Here is a 25,073-nt window from a genome sequence, read left to right on the forward strand (position 1 = left end):
TTACCTCTTACACCTGGGGTAGAAAATACTGCGCGGTCATTTAATTTTGAAAGTATGACTACTCCCGTGGGCACTTGCACTCAATCGCAGTCTCAGAGTGACGACGCAACTAATGTGCTTTCTTCGTGAATTAATTATCGTTGAAAGAGTCTGATGGGCGACTTTCTGCATTATTGACAGTCAACAGCGTACTAATGGTGAGATTAGTGATTGGTTGCGGGAGTCTAATGCCACACTATCTGCGTTTATTGAAAGTCAGCAGCATACAAACGATGAGCTTAACGACAAGCTTAATAGGTTGAATGCCATTGCGAGTATTGTTGATCAGAATACTCAGCGTATTACTAAGTTAGAGCAACAGTGCGTTGCTCTCACTAACGAGGTCCGTGATTTGGTGAGTGATCGGAGTGGTTTTCAGCTTGTTCCGCGGACTCAGGTGGATAACAAAATTATCATATCTGGTGTGCCTGCTGTGATGCCTATTACCCCCTCGGCGTGTGTTCGGAACGTGTTCTCGACCCTAGATGTCTCGGATCTGGCTTGTCATATTCTTGACATCAGGGCAGTCGTTCGTAGGCCTTTGCCGGCGTCACAGCATGACCAATCGTTGCCGGTCTCTTCCAACAGTTTATTTATTGTCACCTTATCTTCGAGTGCAGTCCGTGACACTGTCATTTCTAAAAAGAGAGCACGTCGCGCACTCATGCAGAGGGAAGTTTGCGGAAACGACTCTGATCGTAGCATTTATGTAAATGAGCTTCTGCCTAAAGAGTTACATGAATTGTTGCAGCGTACCAAGCGTGTTGCCAAGGATAAGTTGTACAAGTATGTCTGGGTCAAGGGGGGTCGTATATGTCAGACTCTCTGATGGTGAGCCCGCTGTTTTGGTTAATTCTGCAGCTGATCTTGATAAGCTCTTTTGACACACTCATTCTGATCGCTTATTAACTTCCGTCTCGCATCGTGGCTTGGTCTCGGGTACTGTTTCAATTCGTGTAGCTCAATTTAATGCTAACTCTTTGCGGGGACATATCGAATTTATCCGACTTCACTTCAGCTCTAAATTTTACCACATTATTTCCGTATCCGAGACCTGGCTCCATGCTGGTGTCTCTGATGATCTTGTGGCTTTGGATAATTACTTTTTAATTCGCAATGATCGGGTTGGTCGGATTGGCGGGGGTGTTGCCGTCTACGTTCATAATTCGCTCAAAGCTGTGGTTATAGCTGCGTCCGTGAGTGGCCATGTTAACGATCCTGAATATTTAATTATTGAAGTCCGCTCGCCTCATAACGAATCGATTTTGTTTGCGTCGGTCTATAGGAGACCAAAAGGTCACCTTCTCCGTGATTTTGTTGAGTCGTTGACTGGCTGCTCACATCTTTATAAGAATATCATTATTGGTGGCGACTTTAATTGTAATTTACTAGCTAATAACTATGAAGCGAATTACTTGCGTGATCTAATGTTTAGCCTATCGTTACATATTGTGAACTCGGACGCCACCCATCATACCGCTTCTTCTGACTCATGGCTTGATGTCTTGGTAGTCGATGATCGCGACAAGGTATTATCGTTTAACAAATCCTTGTGTCTTTTTATAGCCGGTCATGATCTCATTGAACTTTCGCTTTCAATTAATTTCAATTTCAACATTCGGTGCTCTATTCTACGACGAAGTTATAAAGGTATTGTCGATTCTGAGTTTCTTGAGTTTCTTCAGCCTTGTATTAATAATGCTAGATCTGTAATTAGCAATCTGCCACATGATTCTTACGTTGAGGAATCCTGTGCTTTGTTATCCCGTACTTTACGTGGTGTTCTTGATGTTTTTGCGCCTGCTCGAGCATTCGTTGTAAGAAGGCGCCCTGTGCCGTGGCTCTCGCGTGAGCTCAGGATGCGTCTTCGTAACCGAAATTTGCTATATAAACAGGCTAAGCGTTCGAACAGTTTGCTGGGATATGCGAGATATAGGCTCCTTCGTGGTCAGCTCAATGCGGACATTAATCGTGCTAAGAGTGAGTTTTACTTGAGTTCTCTGAGCGGCATCACTGACCCGGCTAAGTTGTGGAGAGAGTTGGCTCGTCTTAGACTTGCAAAGTCTTCTTTTGTTTCCCCTCTCCACTTTTTCACACCGGATCAGTTAAATGCTCACTACGCTTTGGTTTCCTGAGCATCACCGCTGAGTTACAATGATTTTATCTTAGCTATCTCTCGTGTTGCTCGCCCACCTGAACGACCTGAGTTTGTCTTTTCTCCGATACTACCTAATATGATTTTTAAGCATATTGTTGCTGGACCTGCCAACTACGCATCTGGTTCAGATGGCATTCCTCTTCAGGTTCTGCGTATCGCTTGGCCTGGTATCTCATCATGGCTCACTGCACTTTTCAATCAGTCATTGGAGTCTTCCATGTTTCCTTCTGAATGGAAGCGGGCTTTAATTCGTCCATTGTCTAAGATTCGCACTCCCTTGTCCCCGTCTGATACGCGACCGATTGCAAACTTGCCTGAACTTTCTAAAATTCTTGAAAGGATTGTTGCCGCACAGATTACTGACTATTTAAATGAGCATAACATTTTAGATCCTAGACAATCGGCATATCGCCCTGGTTATAGTACGCAGTCTGCTCTTTTGCGTGTTTGCGATGACATCAGGGAGGGGATTGATAATGGACTTGTTACCATCATGATTTTGTTTGACTTCAGCAAAGCTTTTGACACGGTCTCGCATCTCCTTCTACTTATCAAGCTGTTGGAGATTGGTTTCTCTGATGCCGTGATTACTTGGATCTTCTGGTACTTAACTGGCCGCTCTCAAGCCGTGGTTGATGATGTGGGGAATTGTTCTGACTGGCTATCAATGTCCCTGGGTGTTGCTCAGGGTTCGGTGCTTGGTCCTCTGCTATTCTCCCTCTTCATTAATGACATTAGCAAAGTTTTGTCTTACTCTAACCACATGCTTTTTGCTGATGACAAGCAGATATATTTCTCATGTCCACCTGCTGATATTATTCGTGGCCTTGAGCTGATTTCTAGGAATGCCCGTGCCATTTTTGAATACGCTAGTGCAAATGGCCTTAAACTCAATCTTGCTAAATCCAAGGTTATTGTATTTGGCAGTCAAACTCATGTTAATAATATTGACATCACCCTTCTACCACCGATAATTGTTGACCAAACGCCTCTCCCTTTTGTGAGTGATTTGAAAAATTTGGGTGTAATTTTAATGTCCAACCTCTCATGGAAAAAGCATGTCTTACATGTCTCACGGAATGTGCATCACGCTCTGTACAAACTCAAGTTTAATAAGAACTCCCTTTCTACTGCGCTTAGAATCAGACTTGTGAATACTCTGATCATACCTCATATTGATTACTGCTGTCTTGTTTATCACAGTTTAAGTGGTGAGTTGAATACTAAGTTGCAGAGACTGGTTAACTGTTGCATTAGATTTATTTTCAATCTTAGGTGTGATGAGCACATTACTCCGTTCAGGCGTCGTTTGAGATGGCTTTCGGTCGGAAATAGAAGGCTTTATTTTCTTGGCTGCCAGACCTACCGCATTCTCTATACGCAATCTCCTTCTTATCTTCAGGAACTTTTCATTCCTCCTGATTTAGCGTTGAGGAGATTAGACCGCTTGGCCTCATCTTCGCATACCTTTCACATTCCTCTCCATAGAACCACTACCTATCGCAACTCTTTCCGACTCTCTGCAATGTACTTTTGGCACTCTCTTCCTGACAATGTTAAATCTGCATCTACTCTTGGCTCCTTTAAGAATCTTCTCCGTTCGTATTTGTTTGCATTGGAGTTTGACTGACATTGCCTGCTCTTTTGCATACATTCGCTCACACTCCTGATCGGTTGAACTGTTAGCTCTAAGATTAGTATCAGGTTTTTTGCTTTAAACTTATTTGCGATACTTCTGTATATGATTTTATTATTATGCTTTGTTTCAATCAATCAATCAATCAATCTCTCTCTCTCTCTCTCTCTCTCTCTCTCTCTCTCTCTCTCTCTCGCTATCTCTCTCTCTCTCTATCTCTCTCTCTTATCTCTATCTCTATCTATTCCTCTCCTCCTCCTCCCTCTCTCTCTCTCTCTCTCTCTCTATCTCTCTTCTCCTCTCTCTCTTCTCTCTCTATCCCTCTTCCCATCTCCCTCTCCATATCCCCACTATCTCCCCCCCTACTCCCTCTCCCTCTCCCCCTCTCTCCCCTATCTCACTCTCTCCCTCTCTCCCTTATCCCTCACCTCCATCTCCCCCTCTCCATCTCCTAATCCCCCTCTTCTCCCTCTTCTCCCTCTCCTCCCTCTCTCCCTCTCTCCCTCTCTCCCTTCTCCCTCTCTCCCTCTCTCCCTCTCTCCCTCTCTCACTCTTCCCTCTCTCTCCCTCTCTCCCTCTCTCCCTCTCTTCCCTCTCTCCCTCTCTCCCTCTTCCCTCTCTCCTCTCTCCCTCTCTCCCTCTCTCCCTCTCTCCCTCTCTCCTCTCTCCTCTCTCTCCTCTCTCTCTCTCTCTCTCTCTCTCTCTCTCTCTCTCTCTCTCTCTCTCTCTCTCTCTCTCTCTCTCTCCTCTCTCTCTCTCTCCTCTCTCTCCTCTCTCCCTCTCTCCCTCTCTCCCTCTCTCCCTCTCTCCCTCTCTCCCTCTCTCCCTCTCTCCCTCTCTCCCTCTCTCCTCTCTCCCCTCTCCCTCTCTCCCTCTCTCCCTCTCTCCCTCTCTCCTCTCTCCCTCTCTCCCTCTCTCCCTCTCTCCCTCTCCCTCTCCCTCTCCTCTCTCTCTCTCTCTCTCTCTCTCTCTCTCTCTCTCTCTCTCTCTCTCTGAGGTCGCGCGCTTCCGAGTAGTCGTCAGTCGTTAGTCGCCAGTCCGCCAGTCTCTATTGTACAAACAGTCTCGACCAAAGAAATAAACTCACGTGCAATATACTTCGACTCTTATTATTGACATTCCGAAACACAACAATAATAATTAAGCGATCAACCTACAAAAGGACTCGGAGAACATGATAGCAATATATGACAAAATAATAGGGGGCCACATTATCAACCTCTATTTGTCATAAACTATTATTGTTTGCAAAATAGTGCTTATTGAGTTGTCCTTAGTCGAAAGGTGCAGACGTGCTTCCTAACACAAGCTATACATTTCACGATTGACCATGCTAATTATACACTAGGGTGATTAAAAAAAACCTTCTTTTTTTATTTTTCGCCACGCACCCCAAAATATCAAAGCTTACCTAAAAAAAGAATTTTCCTCAAAAGTTGAGCAAAATCGAACAAGTTTTAGAGGTCGCTACCAGCGATTTTCAATATTTTCGATTAAAAAATCGTTTTTTTTTTAAATGTTCAAAATTGCATAACTTTTCGAGTTTTAATGATAAAGGCATGAAATTTTCAGAGAATCTTCGTCAATTCATGTAGTTTATGAATATCGAGTTAGAAAATTTATTTTCGGAAACAATTTTTTTACGTTTCTTTTGTTTATAATAAAAAAATAATCGTCTATAACAAATAGGCGCCAGCGATCTGGGACATGGTTTTGACTTTAAATTACATCTAGGTAATCCAAAAATACATTTCAATAATCAAATGCTTGAACATCGGTGAATTTGTTGCTGAAAATTTGTTTAAACAACAAATTCAAAAAACCACGTTACCCGTAATGTAAAAATAACGCATGTCATAATTTTTATTTAGGTGTCTGTATTGCATTCCAACTTTTGTTGTCAAATTTAAGTTGATAGAATAATAAATTATCCAAATGCTACATATTCAATAATTTTTGGTTACAACATCAACTTCTTTTCTGCCTAATACAATAACACCATTCAATTTTACGAATTGCAATTGTTTTTTTACTGCGACTCATATTTGTAAAATAGATAGATTTATAACAATGCTACTTTTTTTGTAATTTGTCATAATAATTTTATTTTCAAAGCTTGAAATTGACGAATTTACATGAAATTGACGAAATTACATGAATTGACGAAGATTCCCTGAAAATTTCATGCCTCTATCATTAAAACTCGAAAAGTTATGCAATTTTGAACATTTGAAAAAAAAACCGATTTTTTAATCGAAAATATTGAAAATCGCTAGTAGCGACCTCTAAAACTTGTTCGATTTTGCTCAACTTTTGAGGAAAATTCTTTTTTTAGGTAAGCTTTGATATTTTGGGGTGCGTCGCGAAAAAAAAAGGTTTTTTTGAATCACCCTATTATACACTTCTGTTTTTCACATTCTACTGTAATATAACGCACAAAACATGCAAGTTTTCAGGAAACTTTTTTAGTCTTAATCTCTCACTATTTTATATTATATTCACATATATTTTTCCAGTCTTTAGATCTGACTTGCAAATACAATGTGACTACTGAATATATTATGTCTTTGTAAGAACATTTTAATTCTTTTATACACTTGAAAAGGAGGGGGTCCAAACGTCGTGCTGATCTATTTTAGTAAAATCGCCAGTTATTGTCAAGGAAATAAAATCATTTTTATTATTTATTTACCGACAAAGAAAATTTCCTATTTGTGTTCTTCAATTATGGTAATTTTAACGTACAGAAAACAACGCTCGACGAAATAGGAAATTTTCTTGTCACTTTGTGGGCGTATATCACTTGCATAAAAATAAAATAAAATAAATTTTTTGACTTTTTAATATATTAAAGCCTAAAGTTTTTTCTACAAAACCCTTTTTGAGATTTTGATATTTTCTTACCAAATTGTCAAGAATTGAAGAAAAAATGGGCATTTTGACTTTAAGGGGTAACGCCACTGTAGCGGCCCGGAAATTTTGACAATTTTTTATGGGAATATAGTGAATGGAATACAAAATCTGTTTAAAGGCCTTTATTGTACATACTTTAAAGTGTGTTCACAATTTTTTTCAATTTTTGTTTTTACAAAATGGCGGCGCCAGAGCTCAGCAAAGGAAGCCTCTAGTGTTCTGCGGCCGGAAAGATTTCTCCTCCAATTTTTGACCTGGAACAAAAAACCAAAAATTTTTTAGTTTTATATAAGATTAGCTCGAGAAAAACGTACGGAAATTAAAAAATATCATTTTTTGTAAAAATGGTGCACGTTTGAACAAAAATGAAACGTTTTTAAAAATAAAACGTTTTGTTCAAACGTGCACCATTTTTACAAAAAATGATATTTTTTAATTTCCGTACGTCTTTCTCGAGCTAATCTTATATAAAACTAAAAAATTTTTGGTTTTTTGTTCCAGGTCAAAAATTGGAGGAGAAATCTTTCCGGCCGCAGAACACTAGAGGCTTCCTTTGCTGAGCTCTGGCGCCGCCATTTTGTAAAAACAAAAATTGAAAAAAATTGTGAACACACTTTAAAGTATGTACAATAAAGGCCTTTAAACAGATTTTGTATTCCATTCACTATATTCCCATAAAAAATTGTCAAAATTTCCGGGCCGCTACAGTGGTGTTACCCCTTAATTAATATTAGGTATTATTCGATGCCTTTCATTATTCTATGTATAAAAGTATCAAGGTAAACTCATCAAAGTGAATACTTTACGAGATATTTGATATCTTATTATATTAAAAATATCATGACAAAATTTAAAATATCTCAGGAGAGAAATTCTTAACGAAAAAGAACTTTATTAGAGTGTTTTGAAAACGTCGACGAGATCTACAACTTTCTCAAAGAAAAAATCAAATTTTATTTAAGGATGATCGAGTCCGATCTCCGAGAATTAAAAAAAATATTAGAAATAGATGAACATCGATGAGCATGTTCTTTAAGACTTCCCACAGTTTCCATAAAAATTTGAAATTAATTAGGACGCTCATTCGCGAGATATTGCGATTTTAATGTAACACGTGTTCTTACGGGAAACTATATTTTTTTTAAATAAACCAGTTAAATACACTAATAACCAGATTGTAGACTTTGATCAATTTTTTTGAGGGTAGGGGAGACCGGGGCGAAGTCGTCACTATTTTTTCGGTGCCGATTTTTAACAACAAAACAAATAATTTTAGTAAAATGTGGTATACCGTTGTAAAGAGTAAACTCTTGGCTACAAAATTTATAAGGACATTTTTGATCTACGTCGTTTTGTTCAACTGGTATAGAGTGAAAACGACAAAGGTGCAAAAATTGTAATGTCAAAATTTCCGGGGCGAAGTCGTTACTCATTCTCGGACTGAATTTTAAATGAAAATTCATAATTCCGATCATGAAAAATGATAGGATACATTTTATTAATTATTTTTTAATAGAAAAATGGAAACATTAATTAAAAACACAATGGCGGAAAATAATTACAAGAAAAGCGCACACACTTCATGTGCCCTACGCTCGCACGAAATGCACTGTTTCTCGTCAGCTCTATTCTGTCATCTTTGTGCACACACAGCACGTATTATCCAAGTCTTCGCCGGAATCCGACCACTGCTGCTTCTTTGACTCTGATTTTCGCCCGAAGCCTCCATGATATGGCTTGGTGACGACTTCGCCCCGGACACAGATTTTAAGTTTGATCGCTCATGAAATATTAGAAATCAACGAAAATAAAACATTTTTACTGGATTCGTGTTCAGCATGCATTACTCTTCAGAATCACTTATCTCGAGATTCGGAGAGAAAATAATATTTATAATATTTAAAATTTTCGACGCGCAAAAAATTTTACTTTTGACCTCCGAAAACACGTTTGCCTTAATGAAAATCACAACATGGCCGGCATATAATCTCAGTAAACTCCGTTGGTCACGTGGGCACCATAAGTAGTGTTTATAATATTAATGGATGGTTCACACAACATACAGATTTCGAGATAATTGTAGTGACGACTCCGTCCTGGTGACGACTCCGCCCCGGTCTGCCCTACAGTATATTAATCAAAGAAAAACTTATTAAAATTTCAAAACTTTTAGGACATTTGTTTTCGAGAAATTAATTGAAGTGTCACAAAATTCGGCTATTCTGAAGATGTATCAATCAAGCGTTGGCGTAAGAGCGGCAACGTCGCAAACAGCTGATCTCTCTATCTCAGTCTCTCGCTCATATTCTCTCTTATTCATTCGCATTCTGTCAGTATCGAGTTAACTTCCAAGGTTTTTTAAAAACATTATTAGAGATACACATTTTGATTGAACGGCATCGTAAAACGTGATAAACAAATAACACAACCAACAACCCCTAACAGCATTAATATCGTGTATATCTATAGAATATACTAAGGATGTACTTAATATACTGAGAACATCCTTATAATATCTTATACTGTACGACATCCTCAGAACATTCTCAGAATATACATTTGCTGTTAGGGACTACATAACCTGAACTGTCAGACTCTGCTTTGATAAATAATCAGTGAATGGTTAGGTTGGTTTACGCGAGGCTTGTCAATGTATTCTTTTTTTTTTAATTACATGCAGGGCATTTTCACTTCCAAAAGTTAGTCAAAGAAAAATAGAATATTCGCAAATTCAGCCAAAAAAATGGCTTAGCAATCAAAAATACTTTTCCAGATGATCATTTTTTGGCTCTGCGGCTACCATCTGATACATTTTCAAACCTTACGATGAATTTTGAACAAAGATATTCCGGAGTTTTGAATTTCGATCACTTTTGTCTACGATTGTATCCATACAGAACAAAATATTTAATAGATATCCACTGGATATCTACATATAACGTCCATCTCTATTGTGGATATTTAATAGATATCTAATATAAATGTATGTTCGAGAGCACGCGGTAGCGCGATGTAGCGCGAGGCAACGAGACGACCACAAAGAAAACAGCAAGTCCAAAAATACACGAAAATAAAACAAAGTATATTCACAGTCTAATGTGTACAATTATTTACAGAGTTCAGAGCCGTGAGTGATAGCGCGCACTGAATCTATCACAGCGAAAAGCAAAGAATTTAGCTGCACAAGCTAATTCGGTGTCGAGGGCGGATTGCGAGTAGCGTTTAAGCGGTTTGCAAGTAGCGTTCAAGCGATTTGCACGAGCGGTGATTCTAAGCGGGTGAAATCAAGCAAGCGAGTGCGAATAGTATGAAGCGGTGTACTGGCGGTGATCCTCGAACGAAATCGATTCCGCGGCGCAGCGGCGATCCCTTTATCACCTCCGAGGAGAAACTCCCTCCAGGCTCTTTACAAATAATTTCGGGAAGGTGATTGGCCATCGGTGGCCCACGTCATCGCGCTTACGTCACGGTTTCGGTTGAAGATCCGACGTGCTCGTTACATGTTTTCGATTGCGGTGTTTATAGCATGGATCTTTCCTTAGTGAAAGCGTTGTTGTTTGACTTTATTTGTGCGCCCGGTCGGCCGTGGCTGTGTTATTGCTAACAATTAGCGAACTTTCCGATGCGATGAAAGACCCATGCTATACTGAACATTAACGTCGACAAATTTATTCTTGAAGGCTACTTGACATGCGATTTATGCGATTTCCAGCTAGGGTAGCGCAATCTCAAACAATGTAAAAATATCCATATCTCAAATAACCAGCAGGGATATCCATTAGATATCTACACGTTATCCACATATCCATGTCCATAAAATATCTATCAAAAATATCCATTAGATATTCACATATTATCCACATATCCATATCCACAAAACATCTGTCAAAGATACCCAGAGATATCCACGCGTTATCCACATATCCATGTCAACAAAATATCTATCAAAGATATCCATTAGATATCCACGTGTTATCCACATATCCGTGTCCTCCAAGTATCTACCACATGCCTACCACAGATATTTACTAGTTCGTAACGACGCCGCTAAGCGGCGCATAATGGTAAGACTAACTCGTAAGTAAATTTCTGTTGGAAGCGAATATAAGCAGGTTTCCGGCGAAGCAAAATCGCAACATCCGCGGGTGCTCAAACCCGGCTTCTCTTTTAAATCTAGAGAAATAATATTTTTGAGATGTAGATTCAACGTTTATGTGCTTTATGGGGTTCTATTTGTATATAATGGACATATATAAAAATAAAAAACATCGAGTAAATATCTAATCAATATCCACTAGACGTGCAATAGTTATTTATATAAATATCCACTGGATATTTAATGGATGTCCAAATAGATATCCCCATGAATATCCAGTGGATCTCGTATGCGGACATTTGGATATCTATTAGATATCTAATGGATATCATGGATATATATTGGGGATATTTTATAGATATCTATTGAATATTATGTTCTGTGTGGGGTACGACTCGAATATCCTTAAGAAATTAGTCGCCTTTAAAATTTCTTGAAAACGATATCTACGACATAACTTACATCGGAATCATGTGTCCTCTTTTGAATCAAACTTTTGTCTGAAGCATTTTTTCTACAATCAAAAATAAAAAAGTTTTTGGGGTAAGTAAATTGAAATGACTCACCCTGTATAGAATATTGCAAGCGCGCGCGACATACTGTACAAACTAAAAAATCATGTTTCTGATACCAATTGAAGTTTTATAAAGATGGATCCATGGTTATCAGGATGCTCAGAATATCAACTTATTATACTTTTATGTATAATATATTTCAAGAATAAATATCTATAATATAATACATCATTTGTTTCAAATAATGACTGCCATAGTTTTAATGTTATATTAATATTAATTTTTATTTGTGCCAGAAGAATTCTTTCAGGAAAATTCATTTAGAAACACTTGCGTCATTTTCACTAAATTTTACGAGAATTAAAGGGTGAATCTTCTGGAATTATAGTTTAGCATTGGATCGAGATTATTATCGTATATATTGGCGTTGCATATTCGTGATCGCCGAACAATTCAGCGTAAAATCTTATTAGCAACTTCTGTATTCTAACATTCGTTTTCCTCAATTATCATATCGTTTGTAATTCATCAGTTCCTTAAGCGTAACTCATACTGAGTTGATAGAGCACAACGTCGCCAGAGATTCGTAGAGTATCCGCGATCGATGATTGCAGTCTATGTTTAAATTCGCCGATCATCTTGTTACCCAGCCATATTGTGTATCCTTCGTATTCGCAGCGAATGCTGTCAAATAAATATTTGTTGTTAGAGAAACTCGTAAATAATATTTATAGGAATCACATGCAGTTCGAATCGCAAAGGTCTTACGTAAGCAAGAAGTCTCGACCGGGCATCCAGGATAAATGGCCTTGATGTCGCTCCTCATGACTCCACACGCCGTTATTCCAGCAATTCATGACAACGTATGGGGCGCTAGTGCCATATAAAAAACGCGGGTTTAAATGCAGCGGTATAACGGGATGAGGATAAATGGCTTTACCCTTCTGTAGATTCACATAAAACCTGCAAGGGATCATGATATATCTCGTCATGCGAATAAACTTGCAAAGGTACGGAAACGATTAAATTACAATATTAAATCCTTACGAGTGTGGCAGTAGCTTCAATCTTCCGGCGATGAATAAACGAGCACCGACACGAAATTCGCTACCAATATCTACGGTCATTGGAACATCCTGTAAAAAGAATGAGATCTCAAAATCTTGGGTACTCGCAACTCGTGCGTTCGCGTAAAAGAGTCACGGTGTGGTCTCACTTCGCGAGTACTTGGCGCGAGACACTGCCATGTTTCTTAATATTCAGTTTCGCTCGTGCTTTAAAATAACTAAACGTAGATGTAATCAAACAATATACCGGTTTATGAATGAATAAAAAGTACAATACAATTTTAAGAAAATATACATATTCAGTAATTATATAGAAATATCTTCACACAAGTAATTTAAAAAAAATAATACATATCATATATGTACAGGGTGGTCTAGAGCGATCCTCTAATGTGATTTGAGAATTGTGTTGAGAACTGATTAAAGAACTGTGTTTTAAAGACTGACAAAAACTCGGCAAGCTATTTTACACGCTGAGCTTGGAAAAAGTATGCAAGATTCACACAGAAATATTATTATTAAGCTACCAAGATCAAGCACGGGCTGTAAATGATATTTTCTTTAATAGATAAAATACCTACATAAAAGTAGTATGACTGAAAATTGAATGGTTTGCAACATATTATATACCTTAATTTAATATATTTCGACATAAAATATCAAATATTTTCTAAAATTATTTTTTAACAACTTTACTTTAATATTTTGAAATGTAAAATAATGAGATAATATAAAAAAATATAAAAAAATACATGCAAATTGTATATACAGGGTGTCTGATCCGAAACTATGAACCTGAAAGATGGAGGAAAGATGGAGATTATTGGGTAATTCTTCAGTTTAGCTACCCCAGCACAGAAATCGATAAAATTAGGCTTATTCGACGCGTTTTTGCACAAAACGACTGAATCTGGCAGAAAAAAGCGTCGCTCTGCCCCGCGAAGCGAGATATTAATCGTTAAAGTTGACAGGAATCAGGTTATGATTCCTGTCATACCGCCGAGATGTAGCGACCATGAACATGTCCCGCGGCCACGGAGCATGCGCATGTGGCCGCGGGACATGTTCATGGTCGCTACATCTCGTCGGTATGACAGGAATCATAACCTGATTCCTGTCAACTTTAACGATTAATATCTCGCTTCGCGGGGCAGAGCGACGCTTTTTTCTGCCAGATTCGGTCGTTTTGTGCAAAAACACGTCAAATAAGCCTAATTTCATCGATTTCTGTGCTGGGGTAGCTAAACTGAAGGATTACCCTTTTAGCAATAAGGATCGCTCGGTGGAGTCACGCAACGAGCGGCGAGTGACGTGTGACATATGACACCGTCATAAAAAAATGACGCAATGAGCGACGCGTGACATATACGACACCGTTGCTAAGAGATCCAACAACTATAAGTCATTTTACATGCCTATTCTGAGAGAAAAATTTTTGGTATTTGCGACTATAATTGCATAGTAAAATAATTATGATAGGGGTTACTATTTTATAGTTATTATTGCTATAATATTAGTAAATGTAACTTTCCCCCTGTTATTGGTATGTATCAGTAGTAAATACCAATACAGCACAAAATGTTTTCAAAAAATATTTCTGAACAATGAATATTTCTATACAAATATTGCAAGAAACATTTTAAAGTGATTTTAGGAATATTTTAAGAATTTTTAAAAAATATTTATAAAAATGTTCTTCTTTATCACCGGGTGACAATATTTTCTTAAATATTTGAAATATATTTTTGAAATATTAATTCAAATCTACATATTTATTGTTTTATAATCTCGTTCCAAAAGGACCACACCGGGCTGTAGCGCCGAGTTCATCATCAGTGACAGTTGACGTAGTTCTACGTGTTGCTTGCGACACAGTTGTTACTGTGCCCATTTTTTGTTTTTTGTTTTCGTTTTTGTTTGTTTTTTTGTTTGTTTTTGTTTGTTTTTTGTTTCTTTTGTTTGTTTGTTTTTTGTTTTTGTTTGTTTTTTAAGCAACAACGTAGAACTACGTCAACTGTCACTGATGATGAACTCGGCGCTACAGCCCACTCTGACACGCTTGGCTCTAGAACACCGTGACCGCCGGGGCACGAAGCCCTCGGGGCACGCGCTCCGCCTAACCGAGTAAGTAAGGAAACGATGAAAGTAGTGGTATTTCAACGGCGTACTGCGTTATTCTTTGACAGATGTACCGCCCCAGTCAAACTCCCCGCCTGGCAGTGTCCTCGAATTGGATCACGCGGGAGTATTAACGGCGATCGGCCGCGAGGCCTCACGCCACTCTGACACGCTTGGCTCTAGAACACCGTAACCGCCAGGGCACAAAGCTCTCGGGGCACGCGCTCCGCCTAACCGAGTAAGTAAGGAAACGATGAAAGTAGTGGTATTTCACCGGCGATGTTGCCATCTCCCACTTATGCTACACCTCTCATGTCTCCTTACAGTGCCAGACTAGAGGGCAGACTGTGGGCCTTAGCCTTCCTTGATCACGTCAATCATCATCAGTGACAGTTGACGTAGTTCTACGTGTTGCTTGCGGCACAGTTGTTGCTGTGCCCATACTGTGCAGTAGACGTAGTTCTACGTGTTTGCGGCACAGTTGTTACTGTGCCTGTTTAATTTTTTAAAACATAAATTTATTTTAAAGAAATAAAACAATAAATGTTTTTCTATATTTACTTTTATCTTATAGTATCTAGCATTAAAAACATAATTAAAGAATAATTTCCTTTTTTTAAAATCATATGTCTTAACTTTCGCCGACGAATCGGAAAAACTCGATGCTTATTGGAGTCGCACACAAATCAAACTATCCTCGATAGAGATCTTTGTCAGAAAGCATAGGATACTTATATAATGTAAGAAAGAATGCGCACGATGCTCGAATAATAAAGCTTACAGAATGCTCGCAAGATAATCGTTGTCAAAAGTCGCACGACACTTTATGATGTTTTTAATTGCAGGTTTGTTCTCGTTATAGCCGACTCAAAGTTAACATATCAATCATTATCTGAAAACCAATTTTTTGAAACTTCAAAAATTGTTATATTTTTTAATTTTCGTCTACATTGATTTTACTTACGTTGCAAAGGGGGACTAAAGACAGAGGACATCATTGCGATAATCCAGTCTTCCCCAATGTGTTGCAAATATCGCCAATCTGTTGCAAGTACTCGATGCTTAGAGTAAACGGACATGAATCGCAAGATGCTCGAAGAAGATCAATGGCAGAAAGCGTAGGATACTCGCAGGAAGTATGGAAAAACGCGTATGATGCTCGAAAAAGGAAACTTATAGAATTCTCGCAGGATACTCGTTGTCCAAACTCACAGGACAATCAAAGATTCTTGATGTCAAAATTCGATGGAGCCTCTCACGTTATAGCCGACTCATAGTTAACATTGCAATCGAGAAAAGAAAAACGGTTAGGTACTTCAAAAATTCTTGTATTTGTTAATTTACATTTCTATTAATTGTACTTACGTTGTTAATGGGAAACTAAAAACAAAAAAAAGCATTTGGTTTAATAATAATTTTTTTATAATCTCGCCAATGATTCACAAGGACTCGTCGTGAAGGCATGCTCTCTCTCTCTCTCTCTCTCTCTCTCTCTCTCTCTCTCTCTCTCTCTCTCTCTCTCTCTCTCTCTCTCTCTCTCTCTCTCTCTCTCTCTCTCTCTCTCTCTCTCTCTCTCTCTCTCTCTCTCTCTCTCTCTCTCTCTCTCTCTCTCTCTCTCTCTCTCTCTCTCTCTCTCTCTCTCTCTCTCTCTCTCTTTCTCTCTCTCTCTCTCTCTCTCTCTCTCTCTCTCTCGTTTTATCATAAATGGGACTTCTTAAGCTTTAAAATGAGATGTCAATGATTACTCTACGATTATTAGTTTCGAAGATATAAACGTTCAAAGTGTGACATGTTTTCGTTGCATCATCGCGTTCCATCGTTTCATCCGTGGGTACCCCCCCTACCGCGGAGAAAGACGTAGTTCTACGTCAAAATATTTAAAAAATATTTTAAAATTTATTATTGGCTTTATAATCATTTTTCAAATATTCATGAAATCTTATGAAATATTCTTAATTAAGAAAGATGCATGTTAACGCATCTTTCCATGCTAGTTTGCAACAATGCCACTAGGCGACGTATAATAGTAAGACTAACTCGTAAGTAAATTTCTGTTGGGGGCTAATATAAGCAGACCTCCGACAAAGCAAAATCATAACATTCGAAAGCCGGCTTTAGACGATGCGTTCACTCGCCAAACATTCGTCAAATATAAATGCGTCAAATATTTGTAAATTATTTGGTGAGAATATTAGCGCCACGTTGTTGGTCTACACAATGTGTAGGTATGACAATGTAAGCAAATAGAAAAACATTCTCAAATATTCGTTACGTTCTACACACAATGTGTACATTTGCCAATTTTTCAAATGTCTATAATACCCGCTTGTGTAAGTTCGACCAATTTGACACAAATGTAGAGAAATAATGAATAGTAGTTTGTGAAAATAAACGCAAATTAGGTAAGTGTTGCAGCAAGTGCCGCGTACATTTTTTTGTGGGTGCATATTTAATTAAACAGAAATGGAAAAAGGAGATGGTGGATGATATCCTTAAATAAAAGCAGACGACTGTAAGTGTAACCAATCGCGCGTCGTCACACAGATAGAACGTCTCTGTTTGCGCACCCTGCTAAAAATGACCGATTGAATCCGATTAAAAATTTTAAATCCGCATGAATCTGGATTCTTGATCCAGAAATCACGGATTTATAACGATTACACCGACTGAAAACGATTGAAACGGATTGGTATTCAAGGATGTAATTTCAATCGGTTTCTATCGATTTGAATCGTTATGATTCATAACGATTACACTGATTGAAAACGATTGAAACGGAGTGGTATTCAACGATGTAATTTTAATCGGTTCCTATCGGTTTGAATTGTTATGATTTCGTAACGATTACACCGATTGAAACCGATTGAAACGGATTCGTAATCAATTAACGATGTAATTTCAATCGGTTCCTATCGGTTTGAATCGTTATGATTTTATAACGATTATACTGATTGAAAACGATTGAAACGGAGGGTGGAGTTCCGAAAACGGCCCACCTCCGATTTCGATAAAACTTTGTGAAAAGCTTCGTTTTGGATTAAAATAAAAGTCCTTAAAAGGAATTTTGGCGACTCCTATGATAAAGCCACTTTTTAAGATAAAATGATAAAAAGTATAGAAAGATTTTCATAATTCTACAGCATGTGATAAATTGAATATATACTGTTTTTATTGAATAATTTTATGTCTTTATCCTTCCCCGCAGGCAGGGGTGGGTGGGGGGTGGGGGTGGACCTCGGTTTGCGTGGAAAGTTGAAAATCCGAACCGGCGTATATACAATGATAGATCTCGTCTGAATCTATTCTATTCACGCATATACTTTTCCATCCACACAACAATTGGGTTGGGTTAGGTTAGTTCTTTTGGAGGTGAAGCCCCCGGGCGGAACCTACATGCCTCCACGCATACACTTTCCGTGCGAAACGAGATGCCACATGGGTTTACAACTTTCCACGCGTGAAAAGTTCACGCATGTAGTTTGCAAGGCACACTATCCCAGGTAGCACACATGGTCTTATTGACATCAATTTAAGGTCATATTTCGTCCAAGACGTCATATGTCTTTTATATGACGTGTATTTGGCGTTCTATTGTGGACAAAAGTATGACGTCATGAAAAGGACATGAATTAGACGTCATTTTAAGACCAAATTTGGTACACGACAATTTTATTTTTATTTTTTAAGTTTTTTTTAATTAAAACAGACCCATACAGCACAGAAGCTTGCAAGACATTGCAGGAACGTTACAAGTTGCAATGCAATGTTGTAGAGACAATTGCAACATTTCGTTGAAATATTAGAACAACATTGCGGAAATATTATAAGAATAATTGAAAATATAGTGTTACGTATTTACATATATATGTATTAGTTTCTTTTGTTTGTCATTCAGCTCACATTAAGAGCGATATCATATTCAGTTTTAGTTTATGGTCCATGTCGGACTGTCTAGTTCTTTTTTCGTTCATGTTTTTCCTTCTTCCGTTTCCGGTTCCGTCGATTCTACGCACGCTGTTACATACACGAGAATAAAGCCACATTTTAATATAGGATTCTTATTGTGTCTCTTCACTTGAGTAATCCTAACAGATTATCTGCCATTCCACAATTAACCTGATTAAAGTAAATAAGTAACAGGTTATGGGCCCAGAGCCGAGGCAGGAAAAGTGAAGTCTTGAGGAAAAACCTATACGAGCGTATAGAGATTATATCGTATAGAGGTTATATCGTCGCGTGCTTTACTATTATCGTAATAAGGAAGCGATGGATAGTTTCAAACACTTTCAAATCCAAAAGTGTGACGGAAAAAATTTCCAGTTATGGAAATATCAAATGGAGATAATATTCCGATCAGAGAAGTACATGTTCGAGATTATCACCGGAACGACACAACGCCCATTGGAAGATGCACAATTACAAGCCGCATGGGATCAACTAAATGCAAAAGGAATGTTGCTGATATCCTCCGGGATGGAATACGATCAGCTGCAAACGGTTGTAAGTTGCAAAACAGCATCGGAAATGTGGAATCGCTTAAAAACCATGCATGAACAGAGGTCAGTAGTAAACAAATTGCAACTCAAACAACAATTTTTTAACTATAAAATGTCAGAAACTGATACGGTTGCTCAACACTTGAGTAAAATTAATTCCCTAGCTCAGGCACTCGGTGATATAGGAGAGCAGGTCACAGAAGTGGACAAAATAGCGAAAGCACTTGGAAGTTTACCTATGAAGTACAATGGTTTCATTACAGCGTGGGATTCTTATGATGAAGGCAAGCAGACGTATGATAATTTAGTTGCACGACTGTTAAAAGAAGAAAAGCGTCTAAGCGAATCAGAAGATATGGCGGTAGCGTTTGCATAACTGAATACAGGTAGAGGAAATGGATTCTCTTTTATCCAATGGAACTTAGTCACTGGTCCCGCTACCAAAAGGTCGTAAAGTACTAGACTGTAAGTGGGTATATAAAATTAAACGCAAAACGAATGGTTCAATTGAAAGGTATAAAGCTCGATTATGTGCAAGAGGTTTCTTACAAGTAAAAGGTATAGATTTTCATGATACTTTCTCACCCGTGATAAGATATGATTTGATTAGAGTATTATTAGCGATAGCTACGATATATAATATGGATATACAACAATTTGATGTAAAATCTGCCTTTCTGCACGGAGAGTTAACCGAGAAAATATTCATGAAACAGCCGGAAGGTTTTAACACGAATCCTAATCTATGTTGTAAATTACATAAGAGTATATATGGACTTAAACAATCGTCACGTCGGTGGAACGATAAATTTAAAGAATTCTTGAAGTTTTTTAATTTTAGCCAGTTAGAATCCGATAAATGTGTTTTCCTAGCAATTATCAAGGGAAAAGTAGTATTTCTCGCACTTTATGTTGACAATGGTCTTTGTTCTATGCAGAAGGACAGAAACTATTAATGATATACTAGCAGCACTTGATTCAGAGTTTAATATCACACGAAGTAACCCAGATTGTTTTGTTGGTCTAGAAATTAAAAGAGATCGCGAAAAAGGAAAAACTTTCATTTGTCAGAGTAGTTACATTACTAGATTATTACAGAAGTTTTACATGGATGAATGTAAATTAGTTACAACGCCAGCAGAATCAAACATAATGTTAAGTATTAACGATTGCCCGGCCACAGAGTTAGAAAAACAAGAAATGCATAAAATTCCATATTGCGAATTAGTAGGTAGTCTAATGTTTGCTGCGATTGTTTCACGATCTGATATAATGTTCGCAGTTAGTCAAGCCAGTCGATTTTTGAATAATCCAGGTATAAAGCATTGGCAAGCAGCTAAACGAATTTTGCGTTATTTACACGGAACTAAGGAATTAGGAATAACATATAGCGGCAACTCTGATACTCTTAAAATGTATTCTGATGCAGATTTTGCGAACGATAAGGATACCCGCAGATCAACATCTGGTTATATTAGTATTCTAGCAGGTGGTCCGATCACGTGGTCCTCTCGACAGCAAAAATGTGTTGCTCGTTCTACTACAGAAGCGGAGTATATTGCTGCTTCTGATGTAGCACAAGAGATAGTATAGCTACGTACCTTACTCCAAGAACTAACTACAAAGACATTTACTACGTTTACGCGAGCGTTACTTCTGTAGTAACTTATGATAATTCACCCGTTTACGCGGAGTAAATTATCGTAAGTTACTACAAAATCCCGTTTACGCGAAGGAAAATCCCGTTTACGCGAAGGAATTATCGTAAGTTACTACAGAAGTAACGCTCGCGTAAACGTAGTAATTACCACCTACACAATTACATATAGACAATCAAAGCGCTATAAAACTAACGAAAAACATTGAGTTTCATAAATTAACCAAACACATTGATATTAAGTATCATTATATACGCGAATGCATTGAAAGTAATATATTAGAACCAGTACATGTTCAGTAAAATGAGCAGTTAGCTGATTTCTTTACAAAACCGTTGTCAAAAGGAAAGTTTTCGAATAATCTAAGTTTATTATCTATTAAGAATGCAATGTAAAGAACGGCAAACCGGTATACAAACAAAAAGAAGGTAGGAATGTTACATATTTACATATTTACATATTTACATATATATATATTATTTTGTTTGTCAATCAGCTCACGTTAAGAGCGATATCATATTCAGTTTTAGTTTATGGTCCATGTCGGACTGTCTAGTTCTTTTTTCGTTCATGTTCTTCCTTCTTCCGTTTTCGGTTCCGTCAATTCTACGCACGCTGTTACATACACGAGATTAAAGCCACATATTAAATATAGGATTCTTGTGTCTCTTCACTTGAGTAATCCTAATAGATTATCTGCCATTCCACAATTAACCTGATTAAGGTAAATAATTAACATATAGTACTATAACTTACTCCGTGAACATATATGCACACACATACATAAAGAAAATAGATTTTTTTAGATTTATGTTTCTTTAAATTTGATTCCTAATTATTTGTCAACTTTGATTCGATTCATTAAATAAATTCTTTATTTTGTCAGGTAGCGTTTTTAGGCGTTCTCATATTGTTAACATTATTATACTAATATTATATTACGTTAAATATACGAATTTTATATTAATCACAGGCCCACAAAAAAAAGAAAAGTTGTCTGCGCCATGGACTAGACTATGATATTCTCATGTATTTTCGCCTGCTGAAACCGAATATGACCTCAGTTTTGCCCCTACACGTCAGGATTTTTTTCTACAGCCAAAAACACCTTGAAAAATTCATTAAACCTTGAACCAGCAAACTTTATATTTCTATAACCCCGTTATCTTTAAACAGCAAACCCCATAACCCATAACCCCATAACCCACAACTCCATAATTCCATAACCCCATAAACCTGTTAATCTAGCAGACTCCCAATAACCACATGACCCGGAGGAGGAGAGAGCCAAAACAGCAGGCTCCCAAAAACCACATGACCCTGGGAGTTATGCGGACAGAAGGAAGGATATACAATAACATACATAATATAACTTTATAAATTCATAACTCTGGAATTTTTGATTTTCAAGAGCCATGGATATATTGAAAAACCCATACGTTAGAGATCCTGTTCCGATCGCAGGTGAGTCCGCCGTCCTAGGGGTGATAACCCTCATACCTCCCTAGGTCTAAGTATGAGGGCTTTCCGACTTTGACGAGGACAAAGTCAACTCGTTGTCAGACACATTACGGCTTCATTCTCACACCCTAACGCCCCCCTGCAAGGCAGCGCGCCTTCGCCGGCTTCGTTACCTCAGAGGATCGGAAAATGGATCATTCTACACATCCTTGATTGAGGCAGTTGTCACCATCTCCAGCATCCTCTGAGGCAGCAGGATTTTCAATTCCAATAACGGAATCAGAGATTCCGTTATCAGAAGAAGAAACATATCGTTTGGATTCTTAGGGTGCCGCCCCATGGGGCTAACCAATCAGAATGATTCCGAGATTCCGTTTTCCGAAATTCCGTCCTGCATGGGACGGCACCCTTACACATTCAGGCACAATGTAACTATGGGATAGCCACATATATATAAATTTGATGGTACTCCGTGGACATGATTCGGGACTTCTGATTCGAATGAGTGGAACTCATCATTTTGTTTGTATATCCCTCGTTCTGTCCCAGGGTTATGGTGTTATAGGGTCATGAGGTTATGGGGCTTGCAGGTATAGGGTTCCAGGGTTACGGGATTAGTATGAAAAGGTTATGGCATTCTTAGTTTGGTTGTTTGGAGTTGAGTCAGCTACGGAGTTTGATGTTAAGTTGTGAGATCTATGATTTAATGGATTTTTCAAGGTGTTTTTGGTTGTAGAGAAAAATCCTGACGTGTAGGGGCAAAACTGAAGTCATATTCGGTTTCAGCAGGCGAAAATACATGAGAATATCATAGTCTAGTCCATGGCGCAGACAACTTTTCAATTATTGTACATTAATTGTAATTGCGTTATTATTTTTAATATTTACCGGTTATTATCATTACACGATTTTTGAACACTATAAAGATATGTTATATAGGAGTATAAGCAACAAGGAAGCGTCAGAGTCAAAGGATCGCCACTATATAACTGTCCCCAGTAGGGAAAACTAAAACTTATAGGAGGGACAACTAAAAATTATAGTACAACTGTGATAACTGCAACTATTGTAAGATTATATTTACTAATACTATAGCAATAATAGCTATAAAATAGTAACCCCTACCATATAATTATTTTACTATTGCAATTATAGTCGCAAATACCGAAAATTTTTCTCTCACTGTACATGACTTTTCGTTTGAGTTTTATCCAATCTATCTTCACCTTTTGGTTGATCAGTGACTTGTCGGATATCCTGTATATACAGGATGTTCGATTGATGTATGTCATAAAAAAAATCGCATATTTTACATAAAACACTGATTGTGAGTCGAAAAGTCCTTTACAGTTTTTGGATATCTTTAATATTAAGCGAATATTTCAAGTTAAAGTTTGAGTAGTTTTTCAAATCAAGCGCTATGATTTACGCGCCACGCGCTCGGTAGTTTGATTAAAAACGGGACCACAGATTGCCCTACTTACCCCATGCGTGCGTATTTGTGTAGAGTTTGCTTTATTAAAAAAAATCTAAACGTATAACAAAATTTATTCTCTATCCCAGGTAGCAGAGTGACGTATTAATAACTTCTTAATGACGTCTCTAACGTTAATAAAACGTCATTAAAACATCTTTAGACGTCATCCTGTTACCTAGGGTATCACAGTTTATTAACACATTTTAAGCAGTGTTCTTTTGGCTTCGAAATTATACACAAGTATTCAATCTTGAGATTTCGAGGCAATGTCTTTCTTATTTACGGAATATGCAGATATACACCTTATTTATAGGTACTTGATTTGAGAAATTATTCAAATTTCAACTTGCAATATCTCGCTTAATATTAAAGATATCCAAAAACTATAAAAGACTTTTTGACTCAGTTTTTTATGTAAAATATACGATTTTTTTAATGACATACATCAATCGAACACCCTGTATATGTATACAGTTATATGTATATGTATATTAGTCTTTCGACTTTTGCATGAGTAATAGGTAGATTTTACTAAAAAATCCACAAGCGGTTCTTCAGTTGTCAGGACCAATGTTCGCGATGGTCGGCAGATATTAGGATCTGGATATACAAATAGATTAAGTTGACGAATCCTGATGTCTTCGATAGTCCCATTAACTTCGAGAGCTGTTATATCTTCGAGGGGCAATCTATAGTAAAAGGAACAGAAGTGCTCTCCATTCACTGCAATCTGAAATGTAAAAGTGGCGCGATTAGCGTCTAGAAAATATTAGTTGTCGTTGCAATTAACGTAATGTTTCCAACAAAGAAGATGTTATTCATAAGAATTTAAGAAACGTCTACACATGTTTTATGTATTTATTTATTTATTTATTTATAAATAGGAAGTTTAGGCACGTATACTTATCATTAATGTTTATGTATTTTATGTATATAAATATATATACCAGCAGATAATATCGAGAATATAAAATGCAATGCAAAAAAAAAGAGAAAATAAAATAAAGAAAGAAGATAAAACAAATATAATAATTATTGACAATATTAAATTAATTTGCGTTTAATTGTATGCTAAGTAGAGCAAGCTGATTTTATTACATGTAGATATAATATTATATAGATATAGAGATATTGTATTTTAGAAAAGGAGATATAATTTGCACATTGTTGGTACCCGGGAAAAAAAGATTATATATAATTATATATAAATATATATGATTATATATAATGCAATTATATATGAATTTTGTCTCTATATGATCATATATAATTATATATAATCATATATAATCATATATAATCATATATGAACATATATAATAATATTATATATGTAATATATATAATCATATATGACCATATATAGTCAATAGGGGAGACCGGGGCTAAACAGTCCGTTTTTTTTCGGTGCCGATTTTTAACAACAAAATAAATAATTG

At 37.3% G+C, this 25,073-nt stretch overlaps 1 protein-coding gene across 1 annotated transcript; it reads right to left on the reverse strand.

Moving 5' to 3' along the window:
* Positions 1–9,807: 9,807 nt before the first annotated feature.
* On the reverse strand, positions 9,808–24,455 carry LOC139787121 (galectin-4-like). The gene is made up of 4 exons (XM_071726211.1): positions 24,167–24,455; positions 12,405–12,493; positions 12,126–12,320; positions 9,808–12,041 (listed from the first exon to the last, which is right to left on the reverse strand). Exons 2-4 carry the CDS (start codon positions 12,482–12,484, stop codon positions 11,894–11,896), a joined length of 423 nt encoding a protein of 140 aa, XP_071582312.1. The 5' UTR covers positions 12,485–12,493; positions 24,167–24,455; the 3' UTR covers positions 9,808–11,893.
* Between the last annotated feature and the right edge of the window lie 618 nt (positions 24,456–25,073).

This window comes from Temnothorax nylanderi, unplaced genomic scaffold (assembly GCF_030848795.1).
Source record: "Temnothorax nylanderi isolate EJ_2023f unplaced genomic scaffold, tnyl_v1.0 TNYL_tig1280_pilon, whole genome shotgun sequence".
Lineage (NCBI taxonomy): Eukaryota > Metazoa > Arthropoda > Insecta > Hymenoptera > Formicidae > Temnothorax > Temnothorax nylanderi.